Source organism: Sus scrofa, chromosome 3, assembly GCF_000003025.6.
Source record: "Sus scrofa isolate TJ Tabasco breed Duroc chromosome 3, Sscrofa11.1, whole genome shotgun sequence".
Taxonomy (NCBI): domain Eukaryota; kingdom Metazoa; phylum Chordata; class Mammalia; order Artiodactyla; family Suidae; genus Sus; species Sus scrofa.
This window is the reverse complement of record NC_010445.4, coordinates 112,799,034-112,821,534: the sequence shown is the minus strand read 5'-3', so window position 1 is coordinate 112,821,534 and position 22,501 is coordinate 112,799,034. Positions and strand designations below refer to the sequence as shown.

The window sequence follows — 22,501 nt, the reverse complement described above, 5'->3', positions numbered from 1 at the left end:
CCTCCATATGCCGAGGGTTTGGCCCTAAAAAGACAACAAAACAAACAAACAAAAACATGGTGAATATACTAGAAACAATGACTCTTAGGAGTTCCCACTGTGATATAACAGGATCAGCGGCGTCTCTGTAGCACTAAGATGCAGGTCTGATCCCTGACCCATTCCTGGCCCCGTGCAGTGGGTTAAAAGATGCAGCATTGCCTGTCCCAGGACCGGGAGCGCCATTATGTCTTGGGGTGGGTGGCCAAAAAAGAAAAAAACCACAAAAAACAAACTGAATTGTACACCTTAAATGGATGAATTGTATAGTCTGTGAATTATATCTCAATAAAGCTTTTTCTAAAAAAATTTCTATGAGAAAAGAAAACAAACAGAAATAAGATCAGCTGTGGGCTGATACGTGCTGAAGGTGGGAGGTGAGTACAGGGGGATTCATAATGCTATTATCTCCACATTTAGAATTCTATTTCTTTTTTTTCTTTTTAGGGCTGCACCTGCAGCATATGTGAAGTCCCCAGGCTAGGGGTTGAATTGGAGCTGCAGTTGCCAGCCTACACCACAGCCACAGCAATGCCAGATCCTTAACCCACTGAGCGAGGTCAGGGATCGAACCCGTGTCCTCATGGATATCAGCCAGGTTCTTAACCCTCTGAGCCACAACGGGAACCCCCTGCATTTAGAATTTTCTGAAAGTAAAATTGGATACCGTCTTTCCTAGAACTCTCAGAGTTGCTACCCAAATGTTCTCTGGCCTCCCCTAGTTCGTGGGCTCAGAGGCCATCATCGGTCCTCCAGATCTCTAGCTGGAGTGGATGGGGTTGTTTTACCCAGAACCCAAGCCACTGCCAGCTGCTTTCATCATCTTTCTCTTCCACTGACCACTCTGGCCACGCATAGGCAGCTTGGTCAGCCTCCACCACAGCCTGGCATCTAGGCCAACAACGAGGGTCTGCCAGGGCCATGACTCCCTCCCTGCCTCCTCTTCCAGACCACTGACCTCTTGTCTGTCCTCCCTTCTGCTTGTCGTCACCTTCTATTTGTCACCACCAACCCTGTCAGAGGTGGACCACATGGGAGAGCAGCTGGGATCCCAGCGACCCAGGCCTGCGTCTGCCCCTCAGCCCTCTCTGTCCCCCACACAGACCCCCCCAGAGGCCAAAACCTCAGGATCTGCCTCACACCTCACCTCAGCCCCCCGCTCTCTTATGTCCAGCCCCAGCCACTCCGTCTGGCCTCTCTGTTGAGGCCTGGCCACTGTGTTCATCCCTCAGGGTGCTTTCTGGCTCTTAGTCCTGCCAGCTGTCTCCCAGCAGTCTCAGCCCAAGGAAAGATCTAAATGGTTCTGACTCTAAGTGAAGCTGAGTTCCTTCCTACATGACCACTAAGCCCTAAACAAATCAAGGGATATATGTGTCTGGGCTTGAAGAGGTCCCTGGAGATTTGCCAATAGTTAAAAAGCCCTGGAAAGGCTCTGGAACATTCTACAACACTTAGGAGGTGGGGCCAACCCGTTAGGTAGCTCTGATGGATGTCTCACACCTCTGTGGTCCCTGACTCAGCCCAAATCCAGAATTACAGGGGTTTGGGTATGAAATCTGAAGGACAGCCTGGAGGAAAGATCAGAGGGGGAGCTGCAGTCAGGCTAGGACAGCAGTGTTGGAGAAGGAAGGGCCACACAACACGTGACAGAAGTAACCTCGCCAGGACTTGGTGGACAGTGGAATCGAAGGATTAAGGAGAGTTCCAGGTAGAGGAACCAGGTGAAAGGTGATGTCCTCAGCTGGGACAGAAATACAGAGTTCAAGTGTGATTGTTCAAATAGAATGCCCGTGAATGCCTCTGCGGGGGTGGAAGGGCTTAGCTGGAAACTGAAATCAAGAGCAGAGGTGAATCAGTGACGCTGAGCACGAGAAGCCACTGCAGATGTAGCCTCTAAATCAGGCTTCAGGGAGTTCCTGTTGTGGCTCAGTGGAAAGGAATCTGACTAGCATCCATGAGGACGCAGGTTCGATCCCTGGCCTGGCTCAGGGAGTTAAGGATCTGGCGTTGCCATGAGCTGTGGGTGAAGGTCACAGATGAGGCTTGGATCCCGAGTTGCTGTGGCTGTAGTATAGGCTGGCAGCTACAGCTCCGATTCGACACCTAGCCTGGGAACCTTCCTATGCTGTGGGTGTGGCCTTAAAATCCAACCCCCCCAAAAACAAAAAAACCAATCGGGCCTCAGAGGCCTCTTTCAGACATACAGTGACCATATGGCTTGGTCCTGGTTTACATCCACTGTCCTGGTTTGTGCCTATTGTCTCTGTTAGCACCTCCTTCACTCTCAAACTGTCCTAGCTTAGATGACAAATTGTATCGAAACTTGAGAGACTGCAGGGGAGGGAAAGGCAAGTGACTCGAAGTCAGGCCCCTTTTTACTCCCGTGACTATTCTCCCTGGACCTCCTTTCCCTTCCTGGATTCCAGTATTTTCTTTTTCTTTTTCTTTTTTTTTTTTTTTTTTTTTTTTTTTTGGCTTTCCTGGGGCTGCTCTGGTGGCATATGGAGGGTCCCAGGCTATAGGGGTCTAATTGGAGTTGTAGATGCTGGCCTATGCCAGAGCCACAGCAACACCGGATCCGGAGCCGCATCTGTGACCTACACCACAGCTCACAGCAACGCCGGATCCTTAACCCACTGAGCAAGGCCAGGGATCAAACCCGCAACCTCATGGTTCCTAGCTGGATTTGTTAGCCACTGAGCCACAACAGGAACTCCCGGTATTTTCACCTTTCTCTATTTTCTTCTTCCCTCTGGCTCGTTTCCCTTTCCCACCTCCTTAGAGAAGAGCCCACCCCAGCTGCATAGACTCAAGTAAGTTCTTTCAATCAGGTTACCCCAAGTCACAGCCTTGTGGTGGCTGAAGGAAGAAAAAGCTGAGGGCCAGCTGCTCAGCCTTCTTGGGTGCTGGCTAGGCCAGGTCATGGAGTTAGCATTGGCTGGGAGGTGGGAGGCCTGCCTTCCAGCCACAGCTCTGCTTCCTTCCTGCGGTGTGACCTTGGAGCAAAGCATTTCTGCTCTTGGAGTCTCTCTTTCCTCTGCACAAGGTGGAGCTCGATCAAGCGATCTGAATTGTCTCTTCCTGCTGAGAAGTTGTGTTCATCTTCTCTTGGGGTTCAGGTAATGGGATGTGGGATGTCAGTCACCTCGGAAGAGAAGGTTTGTGTGTATGTGTGGATGGGGGCCTACCTGGGGTACCAAGGCTGAGGACTAGAGTCCATGGAGCCTCCAGAAACACCAGCCTGTGTCTATGCTGGAGCTATTGGTGACGGTCAGTAAGAAGTCGCTGGTAACCTGGGAGGTGCACTATACAGCGGGGGTGGAGGGGGCGCTATTAGTCTTCCCACAACCCAGCAAGGCAGTGGGATTTGTAGTGAAACGTAGCTTCAAGTCGAGCTGCCCCTGACCTCTCTGAGCCTCAGTTTGCTCCTCAGTAAAATGGGGTTAATGAGACAGCCTCTCCACGCCGGCTGAGGCTGGAGGTGAAAGATGTCCTAGAGGCAGCAACGGCTGCTAGGATCGCAGCGGCTGAATGCCAGGCAGAAGCTTTAGGAAGCCAAGCAGGACCTGGCGTGGGACGGAGGCCCGGAGAGGCGCACCTCTTAGCCGGGAAGCGGATCCGAACACACTCCACCGGGAAGAGGAGGCCGACGCCCACCCCCGACCCCTCGGATGCCGCTTCGAGCCTTCCTTTTCCCTCCAGGCGCCGGCCTGGGGTGCGTGGTCCCCGGCTGTCACCTGGACTTTCGAGGAGGGGGCGGGCGAGCGGGGCGGGCGGGAGGCGGGCCTTGGCGGCGGCGGCGGGGGCTGGGGGTGGGGCAGGGGGCGGGGGGCGGGAGGCGGGGGGCGGGAGGCGGGAGGCGGGGGCCGGCGCGGGGCCGGCGCCGGGCCGGGAGGCCGGCCACGTGACGCCCGCAGCCCCTGCCCGGCAGCCAGGCAGCGAGCGCCGCGGCGTCCCCAGGAGGTGGCGGCGGGCGCGGAAGCCCGGGCCGCGAGGGACTGGCCGTCGGGGCCCCAGGACGGCGGCCCCGGAGGCGCCCATGCCATGGAGAAGCTGGCGGCTGGGCTGGCCGGCCTGCGCTGGAGCATGGGCGCCTTCCCGCTCGACCTCATCGTCAGCCGCTGCCGCCTGCCCACGCTCGCCTGCCTCGGGCCAGGTACCGAGGGTGAGGGGAAGGGCGACTGGGCGACCGCGGGGCCATCGGGGACCCTCCCGGCAGGTGCTAGCGGCGCCGAGGGGATGCGGCCCCTGCCCTCCTGCTCCCCGACGCGGGCCCAGTGCCGCTCCTGGCGCCCCTCCCCGGAGACCCGGGGCTCACCAGCCAGGGGCCGCCTCCTCCCCGGTCCCGCGGAGAGGCACAGGGACAGAAACCTGAGACAGGGACTGGGGCTGGGCCCGGGACAGAGTTCTCCGGCCCAGCTGGCGCCCGGAGCGCGGCGGAGCCACCGAGCCCGCCCCGTCGGTGCACCCTCTTCCCCCCCGCTAGCCTCAGACCCCCGCCCGGGCGGCGCCCCCCTGCAGGCCTTTGTCTCCGGCCTCTCACCTCGATCCTCCCGCATCCCTTGGGTCCCGAACTCCGTCTTCCCACCGCTACCGCCCCCCAGCCCCGCTGGGTCCCTCTTGAGGCGCTTCTCGCACCCTCCTTTCGCGGCCGGAGGAGCAGCCTCCGGTCCTCGGGGACGGCAAGCCACCTCTGGGCTAGACTGAGCAAGGCTTCCCGCCGGGCGTGCCCCCCAAGCCCCCGGCTCTCCCCACATCTCGCCCCACTTCTCTTTGGGGCCCGGGGGCCAGGGCGGCTCTGCTGATGCTTGTGGGCCCCCGAGAGGCAGTGCGGAGCGAGGGGACTGTTGGAGGGAAGGGGGGCTGCTTGGCTGGGGGAGGGGAAGGAGTCGGGGCTGGCAGCCAGGCCGGGGGTTTTGTGTGTGAGAAGAATAGGGGTTTGGCCCGCGCTGGCACACTCGCTTCCCTGAATGCTAATGGGGCGCGCGGCCACAGGCTCCTCGCCTCACCGCGAGTGAAGCCGGGCAGCCCTTCCGCCGACCTGCGGCGGCGAGGAGCCGGCACAGTGAGCGTCAGCGGGTCCCAGGCGAGGGCTCCGTGAGAGCGTCCAGGCCTGGGCCGTCGGGCAGGGGTGCCCGGCCCTGCAGTGTCTTGCTGTCCGGATGGTCAGCGTGTGATGCTGAGACTGCCCATGTCAACAGCCAGGCTGTGTGTGTCTTCGTGTGAATGGAATAGGCTGGCCCTAGATTCTGCCCCGCCACTTCCCACACATCCTCTTTGGCATCTCCCCCGCCTAGGGCGTCCTTTTTGAGTTCCCCCGTCTGGCACGCCTCCTTTGGTCTCCCCTGACACCTCTGGCACTCTTGTCTTGTCTGCTCTTGTGCATCTGTTATAATGGTCAGTTTATTGTCTTGCTGCTGGGCTGCAGGCTTCTTGAAGGAGGGCTGGGGTGTGATGGCCCAGCGGTCTGTCTGTGACCCTGGTGGCTATGGCTGTGGTCAGCTTCTGTGATCAAAATTGCGGGTGTGAATATGTGATCAAAAGTGCGTTTTGGAGGAGTTCCTGCTGTGGTGCGGTGGGTTAAGAATCCGACTGCAGTGGCTTGAGTCTCTGTGGAAGCATGGGTTTGATCCCCACCCTTCGAAGTGGGTTAAAAGGATCTGTGGCTGCAGCTGCAGCGTTGGTCTCAGCTGTGGCTCGGATACAGCCCCTGGCCTTGAAGCTTCCATATGCTGAGAGTGTGGCAAAAAAAGGAAAGAAAAGCATGTCTTGAAGTCGTGAAGTTCCCTACGTGCCTGTGCATTTGCGAGCCGCCCCTTGGTGGGACCATGGGACCGAATTGGGTCATTGGGGTGCCAAGCCCCTTTCACTGTGGGCCATGTGGCTGTGCTCTGCTGGCTCAACCCTGGTGACCATGAGCCGTGGCTGTTGGTATGTGTCCTGTGTGGCTGTGGCCTGCATCCCTGCGGAAGGGGCTTACGAGAGCTCTGAAAGCGGTTGCAGAGTGGGAGGTGAGGAATTTAGGGGGAAGATTCAGACCCCCTCCCCCCACATCCATATACTACACAGAGTGGGAGCCAGGCCCTCCTCCAAGGTCCCAAACACCCCCACCCTGCTCTCTGCCACCAAATGAACACACTTCAGGGAGCCCCCAGCCATTCGAGTAAACCATTTCCCATTTGGTTGGGTGGCAAAAATTGAGTAAGTTTGGTCGACGGGGGCTGGGAAGGAGGCGTGCCCCACCCCCACCCTCCCCACCAGCTGCATCCAGGAGACGGCTCGCAGGCCTCCTGGAAGCTAGGCCAGCCTGCTCTCCTGGAAACCGTTGCTGGGGTTGGAGCCTCTGGGGCCCAGGCCCCTCCTAACACCTTTGCCCCAGTGCAGCTTCCCCTCCGCTTTAAAAGCCACCCCCCCCCCACCATCGTCACTGTCTTCCAAAGACTGGGAGGATGCAGGGCTGAAGGAGGGAGCGCCGAGAAGCAGCTTCTCTGAGATGGGGCGGGGGCTATCAGATTCTCTCCCTTCTCCTTTGAGGTCTCCGGGATGCCGGAGGCTGCCTGGAGAGTGACTGAGAAGGAAGGGGCTGCCCAGAGAGCTCGGGATCAGCTCCTCTAAGCCCTGCCATTCTCCTGACCCCCATGGCTCTGGGGGGCCCCTCCCAGCTGGGACCCACAAGGCACGGGGCCTTCTTGGTCCTCTCTTTGCCCCCAGCAAGGCCATCTTTCCCTGCCCTCGGCGTTGATTTAGGGGCCGGGAATGCTGCTGGTGTGAGCTCAGGTGATTCTGAGGCCCCACCCCTGCTAGTTTGCTGCCCCCACCTGAGCGCTCAGACAGCCTCCACTCAGCGCCTCCAACTTGGCCTGTCTTCTCTGTTCACATCCATTCCCACCTCCCCTTCAGGGCTCCTGGAGGGCAGGGGCCGGGACAGCAGGCAGCGCAGTGCAGGCGGATGATGAATGCGGGACGGCGGCTGGGCTGGTTGCTGGGGCCCCTTTGGGAGCCTGAGGCCTGGGAGATGGAGCTTGATTCAGCTCCAAGGTCACAGCTGGCAGCCCGCCTGTCCCATGAGCATTGCTGGCCTGGACAGGGATCATGGGGAGCTGTCCCCGGGCAGGGTCTGGGTGAGGAGGCGAGGAGGTCGCCCCGCCTATTCTTTCTGCCCCTCCTAATGTTGTCTCTTTCTGTCTGTCCTTCCTCCTCTCGCCTCCGTTCCCCTCCCAGGGGAGTATGCCGAGGGCGTCAGCGAGCGAGACATCCTGCTCATTCACTCCTGCCGCCAGTGGACAACAGTGACAGCCCACACCCTGGAGGAGGGCCACTACGTCATCGGGCCCAAGATTGACATCCCCCTGCAGTACCCAGGTGTGCCCAGCCAGGGACAGATGTCCTAGAGCTGGTGGGCGGGGTGGGGGGTGGGGGCTGGGCATGGGAGTCAGAGGGAGTCTTGGCAGAAGCTGTTGCCTTTCCTTGGAGCAGAAGGGACGAGCGAGGTCCTGGCTGGCAGAGAGGTAATTAGGATTAAGGTTAGAGTTAGGGCTCAGTGGTTTTCACACTGCTTTCTAGAGCCCTGGGTTTCTGGTTTGAATCATTTCATTTTATTTTATATTTTGCTTTTTAGGGCCGCACCTGCAGCATATGGAAATTCCCAGGCTAGGGGTCCAGTCTGAGCTGTAGCTGCCAGCCTACACCAGAGCCACAGCAACACAGGATCCGAGCTGTGTCTGCGACCTACACCACATCTCACAGCAACGCCGGATCCTTAACCCACTGAGCAAGGCCAGGAATCAAACCCGCCACCTCATGGTTCCTAGTCGGATTTGTTAACCACTGAGCCACGACGGGAACTCCCAAATGTTGAGTTTTTAGACTTTTAAGATGATGCTAATGACTTTTGACTTTTATCTGTTTTATATATGCTGCTGATGTCCTAAGGTTTTGTTTGAAGGGAAAGGATTCTGCTGCTAAAAAAAGGGGCCTGAGCAGGGAAGTGACGTGCCCAGGGTCACACAGCTAGTGAGCAGCAGAGCCAGGGCTGGAAGGCAGGTATCTTGACTCCTAGACTGGTGCTTCCCTGCATGAGGGATGCAGGGTTGTTGTCCACTATGGGGGAGGGATGCCAAGTCTGGTGGCCACATCCCGGAAATGCCTCCATGTGAGCCGGTCCTGTACACTGAGCACGAGCTGCGCTCCAGTGGCTGGGCTGAGCGTTTGCATCGTTGCATCCTCACAGCAATGCTGTGAGAAAGTCTCACCAAGCTCCTGGGGTTAGTTAGCCCAGTTCTGTGTGCACCTGCTGTTCACCCTCAGCAAAGGCTGGACTCCTTTGCTCTCAGTCCCTTTCTCACTGGTAGGTCATTTGCCCTCTGGCCCGGCCTGGGTTTCTCCTGAGCCGGTGGGACAGGACCAAGCATTTTACAGGGCTTCTGCTCTTGACAGTACCCTGTGAACTTGCTATTCCTGTAGCCCCCACAGCCCATTTAAAAGATGTGGAAACTCTTTCCAGTATCTTTCCCAGCCAGGCTTCTGTTCTGGGCCTGGAGCCCTTGGAGAGGCCTACCCAAGCTAGAAACCGCCCAGCCTCACTATCTGGCATTGGTCCAGGGAGAGGTCCCAGGTCTTTCTCTTAGGATTAAAAAAAAAAAAGCAAAGAGTGGACAAAGCCCTCGCTGACAGTAATGTGACTTCAGGAACAGTGCCATTTCGGATGTGTCTTTAAAATCCGGGAAGCCAAGGCGCAAAGCCTCCCAGGGGACTCTGAAGTTGTCCATGGGACTCCTGCCCCCCCCCCCCCCCCCGGGTCCCTCATCTCTTTTGGTGCCTCCTGAATGCCTGGGTAGGACGGTGCTCCTGGGGTGACAGCTGGCCTACGGGGGTTCTCATCCCCAGCCCCAGCTTCCTGGGTGGGGGCGGGGGGCCGAGGCCCCCTCGGAGGCGGCGGGTAACGAGGTAGCTGTGAGCGCAGAGCTCCTGGCCGCCGGCTCCTCCTAATGAATTAATAATAGCGCGGGCGGCGGCGGCTGCGGACCGTGGAGGGGGACGCAGGCCGGCGCCCCTGCACCGAGTAGGGCTGAGCCAACGCCCGCCGCCTGGGCCTCGAGACCAAGGCACCCTGCGCGAGGAGGCGGGGACCCCTGGCTCCTCGGGGACAACCCGCCCCCGCCCCGCCCCGTCCAGTCCTGTCCTCCGCGCGGCGCTGCTCTCAGCCCCCGCCCGCCCTGCGGAGCACTGGGCAGCCCCCGTGAGCCAAGCAGTGTGCTTCTCTTTTACAGACGGGAAAACCCAAGCCCATAGAGGTGAAACCGTTTGCTCAAGGCCACCCAGGTGGCAGGTGGCAGAGCCGGGATTCAGCCAGGTCCGTCCGACTCCGTAGTCTGTGTATTTACCTACCATTTTTTTTTTACAGAGCCTCTGCCCTGGGTCAGGTGCTGGCCGGGAGGGGTGACAAACAAGACCCCGTTTCAGGCTGGCAGGGTGGTTAGGGCCGCACCAGCGTGCTCTGGGAGTCAAGGGCAGAGAGGAGGGGGCAGGCCAGAATAGGGCAGGTCCCGAGAGCCGCCGGGGACCTCAGGGTCTCTCATGGGGGAGGCAGGAGAGGAAGCTGCCCCCAGTGGGGCTGCAGAAGGAGGAAAAGGCTTCCAGAGGCCAGAACATGGCTCCCGGGAGGACTCCCTTCCTTCCTCCGGGCAGTGAGGACGGGGCTGGGCTCAGGCGGTGGCGGAGGGGGTGGTGCTGGCTACCATGGTTACATCGATCTTCTTCGCGGCCACATCCTCCCGGCTCCGGCCCTGACTTGGCTCCAGCTCTCCCCACAGGGGGCAGGGGGCATTTCTCCCTGACTGGCTGCTTGGGTCTGGGGGGTTGTGTGTGGATATGGGGGAGGCTGCGGGTAAGAGAAGGGGGCTATTCTTGCTGGATGGTCGCTGACCTGTGACTCAGGGTCCCCCCCCCCCCCCCGCCCCCGCAGACCCCTGTTCTGTGCCAGGTTCCCTCTCAAGTGTCTCCCTGCTGCCCTCTGGGGCCCTGACACATCTGAGGCCTCTTCCCACCAGGATCTCAGAGTGGGTGGGGTGGACGGCATGGGGTGGGGGTGGGATATGTTCCCTCCAGCTTTCTCCTGGGCATTTCCCCCTCTTTTTCTTTATTCTCACTCTTCCAGCTCCTAGATGATGCTGCAGGCTCTGCCCCAGCCCTTTGCTCTTCATACTCTGCATGGGGTGGGGGTGTGTGTATGTCTCCATCTGGGTTCCTGGCTGGGTTTTGGGGCTCCAAGAACTCCCATACTGTATACAAAATGGTGTGTGTGTGCCAGCTAGGAGTATACTGTGAGAATATTCTGGAAAGAGGGGCTCCAAAGGGTCGAGATCTTCTGTTCGTCCTCTTCCCTGAGCTATCCTGCCTGCCCCACAGCCGCCGCTGCCTCCTGTGGGCTGGTGACCTTCTGACTGGGGGCCCTCAAGCTCGGCACTCACTCGCTCAGCTGCGCTGGGAGCACCTCCTGAAGGACTTCACTTGGCTCCCTCGGCTTGGCCCATGCCGCACAACTCCCTTCTTTCCAGGGTCCCAGGTTTTTTTTGTTTTTCTGTTTTTTGGGTTTTTTTGTTGTTGTTTTTTTTTTGCTTTTTAGGGCTGCACCTATGGATATGCAAGTTCTCAGGCTAGGGAGCAGCAGCTCACAGCAACACCGGATCCTTAACCCACTAAGTGAGGCCAGGGATTGAACCTGCATCTTCCTGGATACTAGTCAGATTCGTTTCCACTGTGCCACAGCGGGAGCTCTCAGGGTCTGAGTTCTCGTTAACAGTTCTGCTGTCTCCACTTCTGACCAGGCTGATGGTCTGAGTCCCTTCCTCCCCACCCCACTCATCATCAGGCAGCACAGTCTGCGAGGCTCTCTTCAGCATACCTCTTGGTCTGCTCATTTTTATTCTTCACTCAGTTCTTTTCAAGAACTCATTACTCAATGACAAGAAAAAAACTACAAAAACCACAAACACATGGAGATTAAACAACATGCTACTAAACAACCAGTGGATTACTGAAGAAATCAAAGAGGAAATAAAAAAATACCTAGAAGCAAATGACAACAAAGATAAGACACTCCAAAACCTGTGAGATGCAGCAAAAGCGGTTCTAAGAGGGAAGTTTATAGCAATACAAGCCTACCTTAGGAGACAAGAAAAAGCTCAAATAAACAGCCTAACTTTACATCTAAAGCAGCTAGAGAGAGTAGAATGGATAAGACCTAAAGTTAACAGAAGGAAAGAAATCATAAAGATCAGAGCAGAAATCAACGAAAATAGAAGCGAAGAAAACCATAGAAAAGATCAATGAAACGAAAAGCTGGTTCTTTGAAAAGATCAACAAAATTGACAAACCCTTAGCCAGACTCATCAAGAAAAAAAGAGAACTCAAATCAATAAAATTAGAAATGAAAAGGAGAAAAAAATTAAAAAAAAATTAAAAGTGAGACAGACATCACAGAAATACAAAGGATCATAAGATACTACTACATGCAACTATATGCCAATAATATGGAAAACCTAGAAGAATGGACAAATTCTTAGAAAAGTACAATCTTCCACAACTAAACCAAGATGAAATAGAAAAGTTGAATGGACCAATCACAAGTACTGAAATTGAAACTGTGATTAAAAAACTTTCCATTGTGGCTCAGTGGTTAGCGAATCCGACTAGGAATCCTGAGGTTTCAGGTTCTATTCCTGGCCTTGCTCAGTGGGTTAAGGATCCAGTGTTGCTGTGAGCTGTGGTGTAGGTTGCAGACGTGGCTCAGATCCCACGTTGCAGTGGCTTTGGCATAGGCTGGTGGCTATAGCTCCAATTAGACCCCTAGCCTGGGAACCTCCATATGCCACAGGGGCGGCCTTAGAAAAGACAAAAAGATCAAAAAAAACAACCCCCCCCCCAAAAAAAAACCACCCCAGACTTCCAACAAACAGGACCAGATGGCTTCATAGGAGAATTCTATCAAACATCCAGGGAAGAGCTAACACCTATCCTTCTGAAACTAGTCCAAAAAATTGCAGAGGAAGGGATACTTCCAAACTCATTCTATGAGGCCACCATCACCCTGATACCAAATCCAGACAAAGATACCACAAAAAGAGAAAATTACAGCCAATTTCACTGATGAACATCGATGCAAAAATCCTCAACAAAATACTAGCAAACTGCATCCAACAATACATTAAAAGGATTGCGCATCATAATCAAGTGGGATTTATCCCAGGGATGCAAGGATTCTTCAATATCCACAAATCCATCAGTGCGATACACCACATTAACAAACTGAAGAATAAAAACCATATGGTCCTCTCAGTAGACGCGGAAAAAGCCTTCGACAAAATCCAACACCCGTTTCTGATAAAAACCCTTCAGAAAGTGGGCAGAGAGGGAACCTACCTCAACATAACAAAGGCCAGATATGACAAACCCACAGCCAACATCATTCTCAAGGGTGAAAAGCCGAAAGAATTCCCGCTGAGATCAGGAACAAGACAAGGATGTCCGCTCTCGCCACTACTCTGCAACATAGTTTTGGAAGTCCTAGCACAGCAATCAGAGAAGCAAAAGAGACAAAAGGAATCCAAATTGGAAAGGAAGAAGTAAAACTATCACTATCTGCAGATGACATGATACTATACCTAGAGAATCCTAAAGACGCTCCCAGAAAACTGTTAGAGCTCATCCATGAATTTGGCAAAGTCGCAGGACACAAAATTAATACACAGAAATCAATGGCATTTCTATACACTAACAATGAAAGAGCAGAAAGAGAAATTAGGGAAGCAATCCTGTTTACCATCGCATCCAAAAACAAAACAAAACAAAACAAAAAACCTGGGAATAAACCTACCCAAAGAGACAAAAGACTTGTACTCTGAGAACTATAAGATGCAGATGAAAGAAATCAAAGAGGACACAAACAGATGGAAAGATACACCATGCTCTTGGACTGGAAGAGTCAATATTATCAAAGTGACTGTACTACCCAAGGCAATCTACAGATTCGGTGCAATCCCTATCCAAATACCAAGGACATTTTTCACAGAACTAGAACGTGGGGTTCGGGGGGTGAGCTGTAGCAGCCCAGAGGTACCCTTGGGGAGTTTTGTGGAAGGAGGAAGACCAGCTAAGCGGACCCCAGGAAGCGACCTCACTCCCCTGGCAATAGAGTCCAACAGGACTTGGAACCTGGGGAGCCAGGCACCCACTTCTCTCAGAGAGGACAGAGGAGGGGTGGAGTTGCTCTGCTGTGTCCCACTCTCCTGAGGCCGATGGCGCAGCAGAGACAACATCTGCGAAACCAGCAGAAAATGGATCAGAACTCAGGGCAGATGCCTCTGGGCCTTTGCCCGCAGGGACCCAGAGGTCGCACAGGGAGGGGGCGCTCCAGCCCAGCGCAGGGACTTCTCTGATCCCACACCATAGCCCTGTGTCCCCTCCCTGGATGATTGTGTGTAGAGGGGTTTGGGAGGGGTGAGTGGGTCTGCCTCAAGCAAGAGCAGGCTGACGAGGGGTTGGATGCCTGCTGGGCGGGTCCCGTCCACACCCCAGGACAAAGCTGGCTGGGGAGAAGGTGGGTGTTGAGAGTCAGGGATGAGCCCTGGGCACGAGCTGTACCCCCAGCCCTCCAGTCTCATTCCTCCCAGGGAGGGAGTGTCTGAGCAGACAAGGCCTCATCTGATCTGGGAGCAGAAGGTCAAGGGAGCAGAAGAAGCTGCGAGAAGATAATGGCCCTGAAGAGCTCTGACGCCTCGGGGCCAGGCCCTCTGCCGCTCGCTGTCATTGCAGAGCCCCTGCCCGAGACCCGCCAGGAGCTGGGCGAGGAAGGCAGAAGGCCTCCAGATGAAACTCCACACAGGCTGCTCCCCGGGGTCCTCTGCTGAGCTCATGGGGAGCTCAGCACATCTGGCTCTGGCACAGAGGACAGAGTCCACCTATGCCTGAGTCTATGGGATGGCCTGCCTGCCCCCCCCGCCCCCCCCCCCCGCCCCGAGGCCCAGCCTGAAGCTCCAACAGGAGACATGGAGCCAGAGGCCAAGACACAACCCGGGCAGGGAGAACTTGCAGCTGCTCTTGCAGCAGGCCCAGGTCCACATGGGGACTCACCAGGCCTGCAGGGAGAAGCTGCAGCTGCTCTGGCAGCAGCCCCAGACACTGATGTGTGTCTCCCTCCGCTGGAGGGAAACGTCGCACCGGCTCCTGCAGGAGACTGAGGGCCGGGGGGAGAATTCAGCAGCCCCGCAGGGACAGCCTTCACTGACTGCTCCAGCCCCCCACACTAGGTCCTGCGCTGGCTCTTGCAAGAGCCCCAGGCCACTTTCCAGAACCACCTTCCCCAAGGTCGCCTCCGCCCTTGCAAGTACCCTCCCCATCAGCTCCCCCAAAACCCCCTCCCCCTGCTCCCCTTCCCGAAATTTCCTCTCCTTCCCCTCTCGTGATTTGTCTTTGGATGTTTGTTCATTTCCTCTTCCTCTTCCATATTATTTATGGTATACTTTATGGATCTTTAATCCACTGAGTGAGGCCAGGGATTGAACCCGCATCTTTACACAGACTATGCTGGGTTCTTAACCCACTGAGCCACAGCAGGAACTCCAAAATAAAGTTTTTTTTTTTTTTCTTTTTTCTCATTTTATGGTTGTACCTGCAGCTGTGAAGGTTCCCAGACCAGGGATTGAACCCAAGCTGCATCTGCAGTCTGTGCCACAGCTGCCACAACTCCAGGGGCTGGGAATCAAACCGGCAATGCCAGAGACAAGCTGAATCATCCGCCTGCTGCGCCACAGCAGGAATTCCTTGTCCCTGTTGTCTTGATGGCGTTCAGCTTGGATATTGGTCTCTCCTTGCACATAACACTCCCGTGGGCTTCCTTCTTAGGGAGCAAAGTCCTACCCTTTGGCACCCAGAGCCTCTCATGACTCAGTCGTTGTCCGCATCAGCCCTCGCCATCTGGGGCAGGCAGTCTGTTTCCGCGAGTCTTGCATGTGCTGTGTCTTCCACGTGGAATGTCCGTTGTGTAAAACTCTTCACTCTTCAGACCCCCTCAGACCCTCAGGCAGGTCTCCCCCCTCGCAGTGGTCCTCTGGTTCTTTTGTCATGGCTCTGTTGTAGCATCTGTCACATCCTGCCATCACACACTCTATCTGAATTTTCTCGAGGGCAGACTGTAACTTACCCAGATTGGCATGCCCAGTTGGGCCTGGACCAGTGTCTGGCTTGTAGTGGGTGCTCCAGAAATGCTTGTGGGATGATGAATCAATGGGACTCTGACGGCGGCAACCACCAGGATGACAGCAGAAGCGAAGGAGTCACCTTGTCTTCTCTTGGCCTATACAAGACTCTCTGCCTTTTGTGAGGCCCGGGAAGAGGCCATCTGTCCAGATGCCGGGGTGGTTCACAGCCTCTTTGTGCTCAGGTAGGCGGGCACATAAAAGGTGTGCAGCCAGCGAGGTCAGACAGTTACCCAGAGTGGTGTCAGCTTTGTGGATTCTCATCGTTCTTTAAAGTCTGCGTGTGTGAAGGGCAGCTGCTGAGCCAGCCGCAACAGCCCTGGACTTCAGGTTTCGGAGGGCCTCGTGTGAGGGAGGCTTTGCTCGGCTCAGATCAGAGGCCTCAGGGACAGTGGGGCTGGCCGTTGGACCAGGGAAGGGCTTGGGAACAGGGCAGAGATCAGAGTGGCTCTCAGGGGCCTCCAGAGCCTTGCGTCAGTGTAGGTTAGCCACGCAAGGGCGAGGCGCAGGATGACAGATCCGGGCAGGCCCACGATCATCTGCTCCAGCCTCCTCAGTTGAGGACTTAGAGCCCCAGAGAGGGGAAGGGATTTGTCTAAGGTCACAGCAAAGCAGAGTGGGGCTGAGACCAAGCTAGGAACTCAGCATCCGCAGTGCCACACTCACGCTTGGCCGGAGGACAGCTCTGCATCCAAGTGTGTGGGTGCCAGTTTGCACTTGGGTTTCTCTGAGTGGGCCTATCACACACGCATAAGCTCTCCCCTGGGTGAGTGCTGGGCTTGAGTTGCCGGGGATCTGTGCTCACCACCCTGCTGAGGCTTGAACCAGCTGCCCAGCTCCTTCCACTAGTGCAAACCTGCCCTTCTGCCCACCTGAGTTCCAGAGGGGCTGGCTGGGCAAGAAGTGCGGACCGTGAGGCCTCTTGGGATGCAAGCAGGCCCACCTTAACAGCCGGCTTTCCCGCCCGTGCAGGCAAGTTCAAGCTGCTGGAGCAGGCCCGGGATGTGCGGGAGCCGGTGAGGTACTTTAGCAGCGTGGAGGAGGTGGCCAGCGTCTTCCCCGACCGTATCTTTGTGATGGAAGCCATCACCTTCAGTGTCAAGGTCAGTCCTTCCCGCACAGGCACGGTGCCTCTGGGTTTCCGCTATCCTGGGAGGCAAGCCTGACCCTGGTTGGAGGGTTCTGGGAGGTAGAAGTGTCACCGTGTGGCTTGTGGCGGCCCCTCGAAAGCCTTTGGGTGGGCGTATGAACTTCCTGGAACTGGGCCCAGGAACTTCCTGCAAAAGGCGGGGAAGCAGCAGTGTGTGGAGGGTCACGCCCTGCCTTGGGCACCTTTCAGGGCAGCCGGCCTAGCATCCGCTGGTAGGGCTGGTGGTTGTGGCGGACACGTGGCGCGGTGCCCTACTCATGTGCAGCTAGTTCTTTATTGCTTACAGACTCTTTCCTTATCCCTCAGTTCATTTTTCTTCAGAGTTGTCTTGTTGACTAGGTGGAGGATTATTACTGCCCTAATTGTGAGAAATCGCTAACAAAAGTTGCCATATAGTGAATATTTTCTAAGTATTTCACTGTACATATAGTCTATTTAATTCTTACAGCAATTCTTCCAAGTAAGAGTAACTAAGGTCCCAGGAGGTAACTCATTGAAGGCGGCACAGCCACCACGTGGCCTCTCCAGGATGGACGGTCCCCAGTCCAGCGCTCTTGATCTGGTCTCAGACCTGGGAAGGACCCAAGAGGAGGGCAGTCCTCCTGGTTTGCGAAGGGTTTCTTGGGACTGGCCTAACCGGGGCGCTGGCTAAGGCCTTGTCCCGTTTCTGGGATCCCCAGGTGGTCTCGGGGGAGTTCAGTGAGGACAGCGAGGTGTACAACTTCACGCTGCACGCGGGCGACGAGCTCACTCTCATGGGCCAGGCGGAGATCCTGTGCGCCAAGACCACCAAGGAGCGCTCGCGCTTCACCACCCTGCTGCGCAAGCTGGGCCGGGCTGGGGCGCTGGCCGGGGTGGGCGGCGGCAGCGGCGGCGGGGGCCCAGGGGGCGCGGGGGCCGCGGGCGGCGGCGGCGGCGCCAGGCCCATCAAAGGCAAGATGCCCTGCCTCATCTGTATGAACCACCGCACCAACGAGAGCCTGAGCCTGCCCTTCCAGTGCCAGGGCCGCTTCAGCACGCGCAGCCCGCTGGAGCTGCAGATGCAGGAGGGCGAGCACACGGTGCGCGCCATCATCGAGCGCGTGCGGCTCCCGGTGAACGTACTGGTGCCCAGCCGGCCGCCGCGCAACCCCTACGACCTGCACCCGGTGCGGGAGGGCCACTGCTACAAGCTGGTCAGCATCATCTCCAAGACCGTGGTGCTGGGGCTGGCGCTGCGCCGCGAGGGCCCGGCGCCGCTGCACTTCCTGCTGCTCACCGACACGCCGCGCTTCGCGCTGCCGCAGGGCCTGCTGGCCGGGGACCCGCGCGTGGAGCGCCTGGTGCGCGACAGCGCCTCCTACTGCCGCGAGCGCTTCGACCCCGACGAGTATTCGACCGCCGTGCGCGAGGCTCCCGCCGAGCTGGCGGACGACTGCGCCAGCCCGCGCCGCGCGCGCCTCTGCCTGCCCGCGCCCCCGCGCGCCCCCGCGCCCGCCCGCGCCCCCGCGCCCGGCCCCACCGGCGACGGCGACCAGGAGTACGTGAGCCCCGACTGGGCCGGCGCGCCCGAGCCCGCCGCGCCGCCAGTCGAGATCCCCTACGAGGAGCTGTGGACGCACCAGGCGGCCGAGGGCCTCTCCGAGGGCAGGGCCCGGCCGCTGCCCGGGCCCGACCTCATCTCCTTCGGGGGCACCGGGCCGCCCCGCTTGGAGCCCGAGTCGGCGCCGCCTCCCGTGCCTCCCAAATCCGAGGCGGTGAGTGGACGCGGTGGAGGCCAGGAGGGTGGGAGGCGGGACGCTGAGCTCTGTGGGCACCATCCTCCGGGAAGGTGACTGCCTATCCAGGAGGCGGGGATTGGGCTGGAAAAGCTAGTTCTCCTGGTCCCCAGCCTGGGCATCTCAGCCTCCAGCCCCTGGAGGGTGTGACCGAGGGAGGCCGAGGTGGGGAAAGGGGAGAAGCAAAGAAGGAAAGAGATGCAGGAGCATTTGCAGGAAAGGATACCGGGGACGGGTGGCTTTGGGAGTTGTGGGGACAAGGATGCCAGCAGGTCCCCAGCCTTAGCGAATGTCGGATGAGCCCACAACAGCATTACCCAGAAGGTTCCACAGAACAGAAGACCCTCACATCGTACAGTGAAAAGAAGGTTCTATAGTGAAATAAGTTTAGCAAATGTAGTCTGGGATTCCCAGCCCTCCCCCTCCTCACTTTGGTGCCACAGACTGTTTATGTAATAAAGGCTCTGAGAAGTCCTGCACTAAGAAAACCCAGTTATCTGTTTAAGACAGAATTTTCCACCCAAGCTCGTCCACAGACTACGGACTGAACGTGGCGTGGGGTCCACTTTGACTGTTGACCTATAAGGAAGGGATCTAGGTGGCAGATACTTGTGCTTCTCTTTCTGCTCCTCATTTCTTTTTTCTCTCCCTTTCCTTGAGGAGGGAATATGTCTGTTTAACTGATTGGTTTTGATCTACATCTATTTTTTTTCTTTTTTTTTATACATTCGTGGTGGATTTTCAAGGCCAAGGGAGACAGTGTATATGTTGTGGGCTCTCGATGAATGAAATGGGCTGGAGAGACTAGGAGGGGCCGGGTGGGTGGGTGAGCAGCTGGGGCGTAAGGCAAGGCAGCCTCTTGGCAAAGTGGGCCAGTGTCAGTCCCAGACACCTCCCCCCTCAGCTGCTTGGGGACAGAGGGTAGACTCAGGACCCTGTGCTTGCAGGTGAAGGAGGAGTGCCGCCTGCTCAACGCCCCACCTGTGCCTCCCCGGGGTGGCAGCGGCAGCGGCCGGCTCTCGGGCAGCCCCCCGGTGCCCCCTCGCTTCCCCAAGCTGCAGCCTGTCCACTCCCCCAGCTCCAGCCTCTCCTACTACTCCTCTGGCCTCCAGGATGGGTGAGCCCCTTCCTTCTCTTGGTCCTGGTCCTCCTCTGCTGGATGGAGGCAGGAAGGGTGGGGCGTTTCCGAGGGCGCGGGCTGCTGAGCGGTACCTAGGGAGCGGGTGCTGAGGGCTGGGACTCCCTGCTTCAGTTCGCTCCTTTCCTTGCTGATGCCGATGGGCTGGGAGCAGGGCTCTGGTTGCCTCCGGACTGGGATCCGCCAGAGGATGGAGTGCTCCTTGCTATTTCACATTTTCTCCGCAGTTCGGTTTAGTTTAACTTTGCTTGGCTGGGGGGGGGGGTGTGGAAGGAAGACTAGGGCCATCCCAGATGGCCACTGGGGGCCGGGCCAGGGTTGCTGGGATCAGAGCGGCGGCCTCTGGGACCTGGCCGAGCAGTGGCATGCTGTGTGGTGTGCGAGACCCTGTCCAGTTTCCCTCTTGCTCTGCTCACCCTCCTGTCCGTGTCTGTCTCTCTGCCCACAGGGCGGGCTCCCGCAGTGGCAGTGGCTCCCCATCACCGGATGCCTACTCCCTCTACTGCTACCCCTGCACCTGGGGGGACTGCAAGGTGGGCGAGTCCTCCAGCCGCCCAGCTCCAGGACCCCTGGCCTCGACCACACAGCCCAGCCAGGCCTCCCGAGCCCTCGGAGAGCCCCTGAGCAGTCGAGCTGCCTCCCTCTTGGGGAGCGACACACCCGTCAAGACCTATCACAGCTGCCCGCCTGCTCTGTTCAAGCCCTCCCACCCCCAAAAACGCTTTGCTCCGTTCGGAGCTCTCAACCCCTTTTCCGGGCCTGCTTACCCCACAGGCCCTTCAGCGGCCTCCTCTTCGGGGCCCCCGGCCACCTCGGGCCCCCTGGCTACCTCCAGCCCCGCTTATTCCCCAGGCCCAGGCTCGCCAGGCCAGGCCTATTCAGCTGCTCCCACTTCCTCCTGTCCCACCTCCTCCTCCTCGTCCTCCGAGTGGCAGGACCCGGCCCCGGAGCCCTTCGATCCCTTTGAGCTGGGCCGGGGCAGTTCTCCAGAACCAGAGCTGCTGCGCTGTCAGGAGCCCAGAGCTGTGGGGGCACCTGGGCCTGGGCCTGGCCTTCCACCCCTTGGACCCTCCAAGACCTTTGAGCCCGAAGGTTTGGGGCTGCGGCAGGTCCCTGCCCCGCTGTCCCCAGCGGCCTTGCAGGGACCTGAGGCCGGTGGAGCACGACTCCTCCTGACCCAGGGGCGCCTCGAAGGGCCTCCCGCCAGTCCCCGGGATGGGACCCCAGGCTGGGGAGGCCGGGATGCCTCCTCCTGGCAGCCCCCCGCGGACCTGTCTGCACTGTCCCTGGAGGAGGTCTCCCGAAGCCTGCGTTTCATCGGGCTCTCAGAGGACGTGGTGAGCTGCTTTGCCCGAGAGCGTATTGACGGCAGCATCTTCGTGCAGCTCAGCGAGGACATCCTGGCCGACGACTTCCACCTCACCAAGCTGCAGGTCAAGAAGATCATGCAGTTCATCAAAGGCTGGCGGCCCAAGATCTGACGTCCCAGCTCGGAGCTGCTCAGCTGGATTTCAGCACGGAGGCCCCGGGGGCCAGCCCTGGGTCCGCAGGGGGCCAGCGCGCCCAGAGGCGGGGCCTGCCTGCAGGGAGAACCTGGGCCAAGACTGAGGCTGCTCAGCAGCCGCGCGGAGTGCATCCAGGGGAGACACGCCCGGAAACAGGGTGCTCTGGGCCAGACCCCTGCCTGCGTCCTGCCTTGGCAGAGCACGTGGGGAAGGGGCTGGAGGCACCAGTGCACATGTGGGCCTGGTGACACCCTGCTGCGGTTCCCAGGGGAGGGCAAAAGCTGGCCTTCGTGGTGACCTCACAGCTCCCTCTGTCCTGCCGCAGTGCTGCGCTGACACTGTGCACTTCACGACTTGTACGTAGGTGCGGGCTGGAGACAAGGGAAGGCTCGGGCCATTGTTTAAGCACAGATTCCTCAAGTGCCCTCTCTCCTCTGTGCTCTGTGGGCTCTTGGCCTAAGCTGCCCCGGCATCAGGATGCCGATTCCTCTATCTCTGAGATGCCCTCCTTTTCCCTCCGCGCCACCGTGTGCTGCGGCCCTGGCCCTGCACACAGGTGCACGGAGTACCAGCCTGTGCCGCCGCACCTGGGGCTCCACCTCTGGGTTCCGGTTGGTGGGCGACGGCTTTGGAAGAGCACAGCTCTGCTCTGGACCTACTTAGGGAGCCAGATGCGCCCCCACGTCTCCCGCCCCCTGGCTTCTGCCCTGAGCTCACTGCAGCTGGCCCGCATCCTGCCTGTTGGGTCCAGTCCAGGAAGACTCCGTGGAAGAGCAGGTGGATTGAGGGCGACTGCTCCCTGGTTCTCGAGGCAGGTGGCCTTCGGTCATTCCCACCCATCTTCTGTCCCATCACTTAACTCTGGTGAACACACAGTGTCCTGCCCTGGTTTTCTGTCCCTGGCACAAGTGGGATGGGGAGGAAGGAAAAAGCATAGTAGCTTCGGGAAAACCTGCTTTTTCCCTCCTGGAGGTCATCCTTCTGCACTTGTGCACCTGCTTCACCAAGAGCAGGTCTTGGTGGCCTGGATCTCAAGCACAGCGACCTGGCAGCACTCAGGGCTGTCCTCACCTACCAGAACCACTCTAATCCCTAGTGTCTGGGCCAGGGTACCCGCCTTCTCGTCTGCCTTACAAGATATTTATTTCCTATTTCTGCCTAAAGAGTAACAAAGCTGTGCCAGTGCTCACGCCCAAGTGGGCTGCCTCGGCGCCGAGGGCAGGGGAGTCAGGAGGGAGAGCACAGAAACTGGGATGCTGTGACATTTGGTTTCCTTGCCAATCACCGAATGAATCCTCAAGTGAAATAAATGCTAGACCACTGAAGAGCAGCGCAGGTGGAATCCTGGTGTCAATTGCGTGCTTTCAGGCCACCGGGCCCGAGTGGTGCCGTGCCCGAGGGCAGGCGAGGACATGGTGTGTGCTTGGGCCCACTCGTTCCTCAGAGACAGCTGGTAGAGCTGCCCTCGTTCCCTTCTGAACCCCCCCCCCCATGGGCCCCTAAACTACTAAGAACCTTCAGTTCTCACTAACCTTTCACACCTGCCTAGTGCTGCTGCTGCTGGAAAGGTCACACGTCAAAGTTCAAGTCACCACCCAGGTTTAACTTCCTGTCTGTCTAAACGCCTGCCTTGAGGCTGCCCAGACCCCTCACCCCCA

General features: G+C 58.0%; 1 protein-coding gene across 2 annotated transcripts; it reads left to right on the top strand.

The window, feature by feature from the left end:
• Positions 3,952 to 22,185, top strand: GAREM2 (GRB2 associated regulator of MAPK1 subtype 2). 2 transcript variants are annotated; one of them, XM_003125325.5, is made up of 6 exons: positions 3,952 to 4,195; positions 7,261 to 7,401; positions 16,266 to 16,396; positions 17,124 to 18,179; positions 19,148 to 19,317; positions 19,787 to 22,185. In XM_003125325.5, the coding sequence occupies exons 1-6, from the start codon at positions 4,084 to 4,086 to the stop codon at positions 20,817 to 20,819; spliced, it is 2,643 nt and encodes an 880-aa protein (XP_003125373.2). In that variant the 5' UTR covers positions 3,952 to 4,083; the 3' UTR covers positions 20,820 to 22,185. The 2 variants fall into 2 exon arrangements, with proteins under 2 accessions (XP_003125373.2, XP_020943393.1); XM_021087734.1 differs by lacking the exons at positions 3,952 to 4,195; positions 7,261 to 7,401 and adding an exon at positions 14,690 to 15,478.

Excerpts from the sequence above, each read along its gene's own strand:
- GAREM2 (XM_003125325.5), top strand. The coding sequence starts at position 4,084 with ATGGAGAAGCTGGCGGCTGGGCTGGCCGGCCTGCGCTGGAGCATGGGC. Across the intron at positions 7,402-16,265 it reads CATCCCCCTGCAGTACCCAG|GCAAGTTCAAGCTGCTGGAG; the intron begins GTGTGCCCAGCC and ends CCGCCCGTGCAG. Across the intron at positions 19,318-19,786 it reads TCCTCTGGCCTCCAGGATGG|GGCGGGCTCCCGCAGTGGCA; the intron begins GTGAGCCCCTTC and ends CTCTGCCCACAG.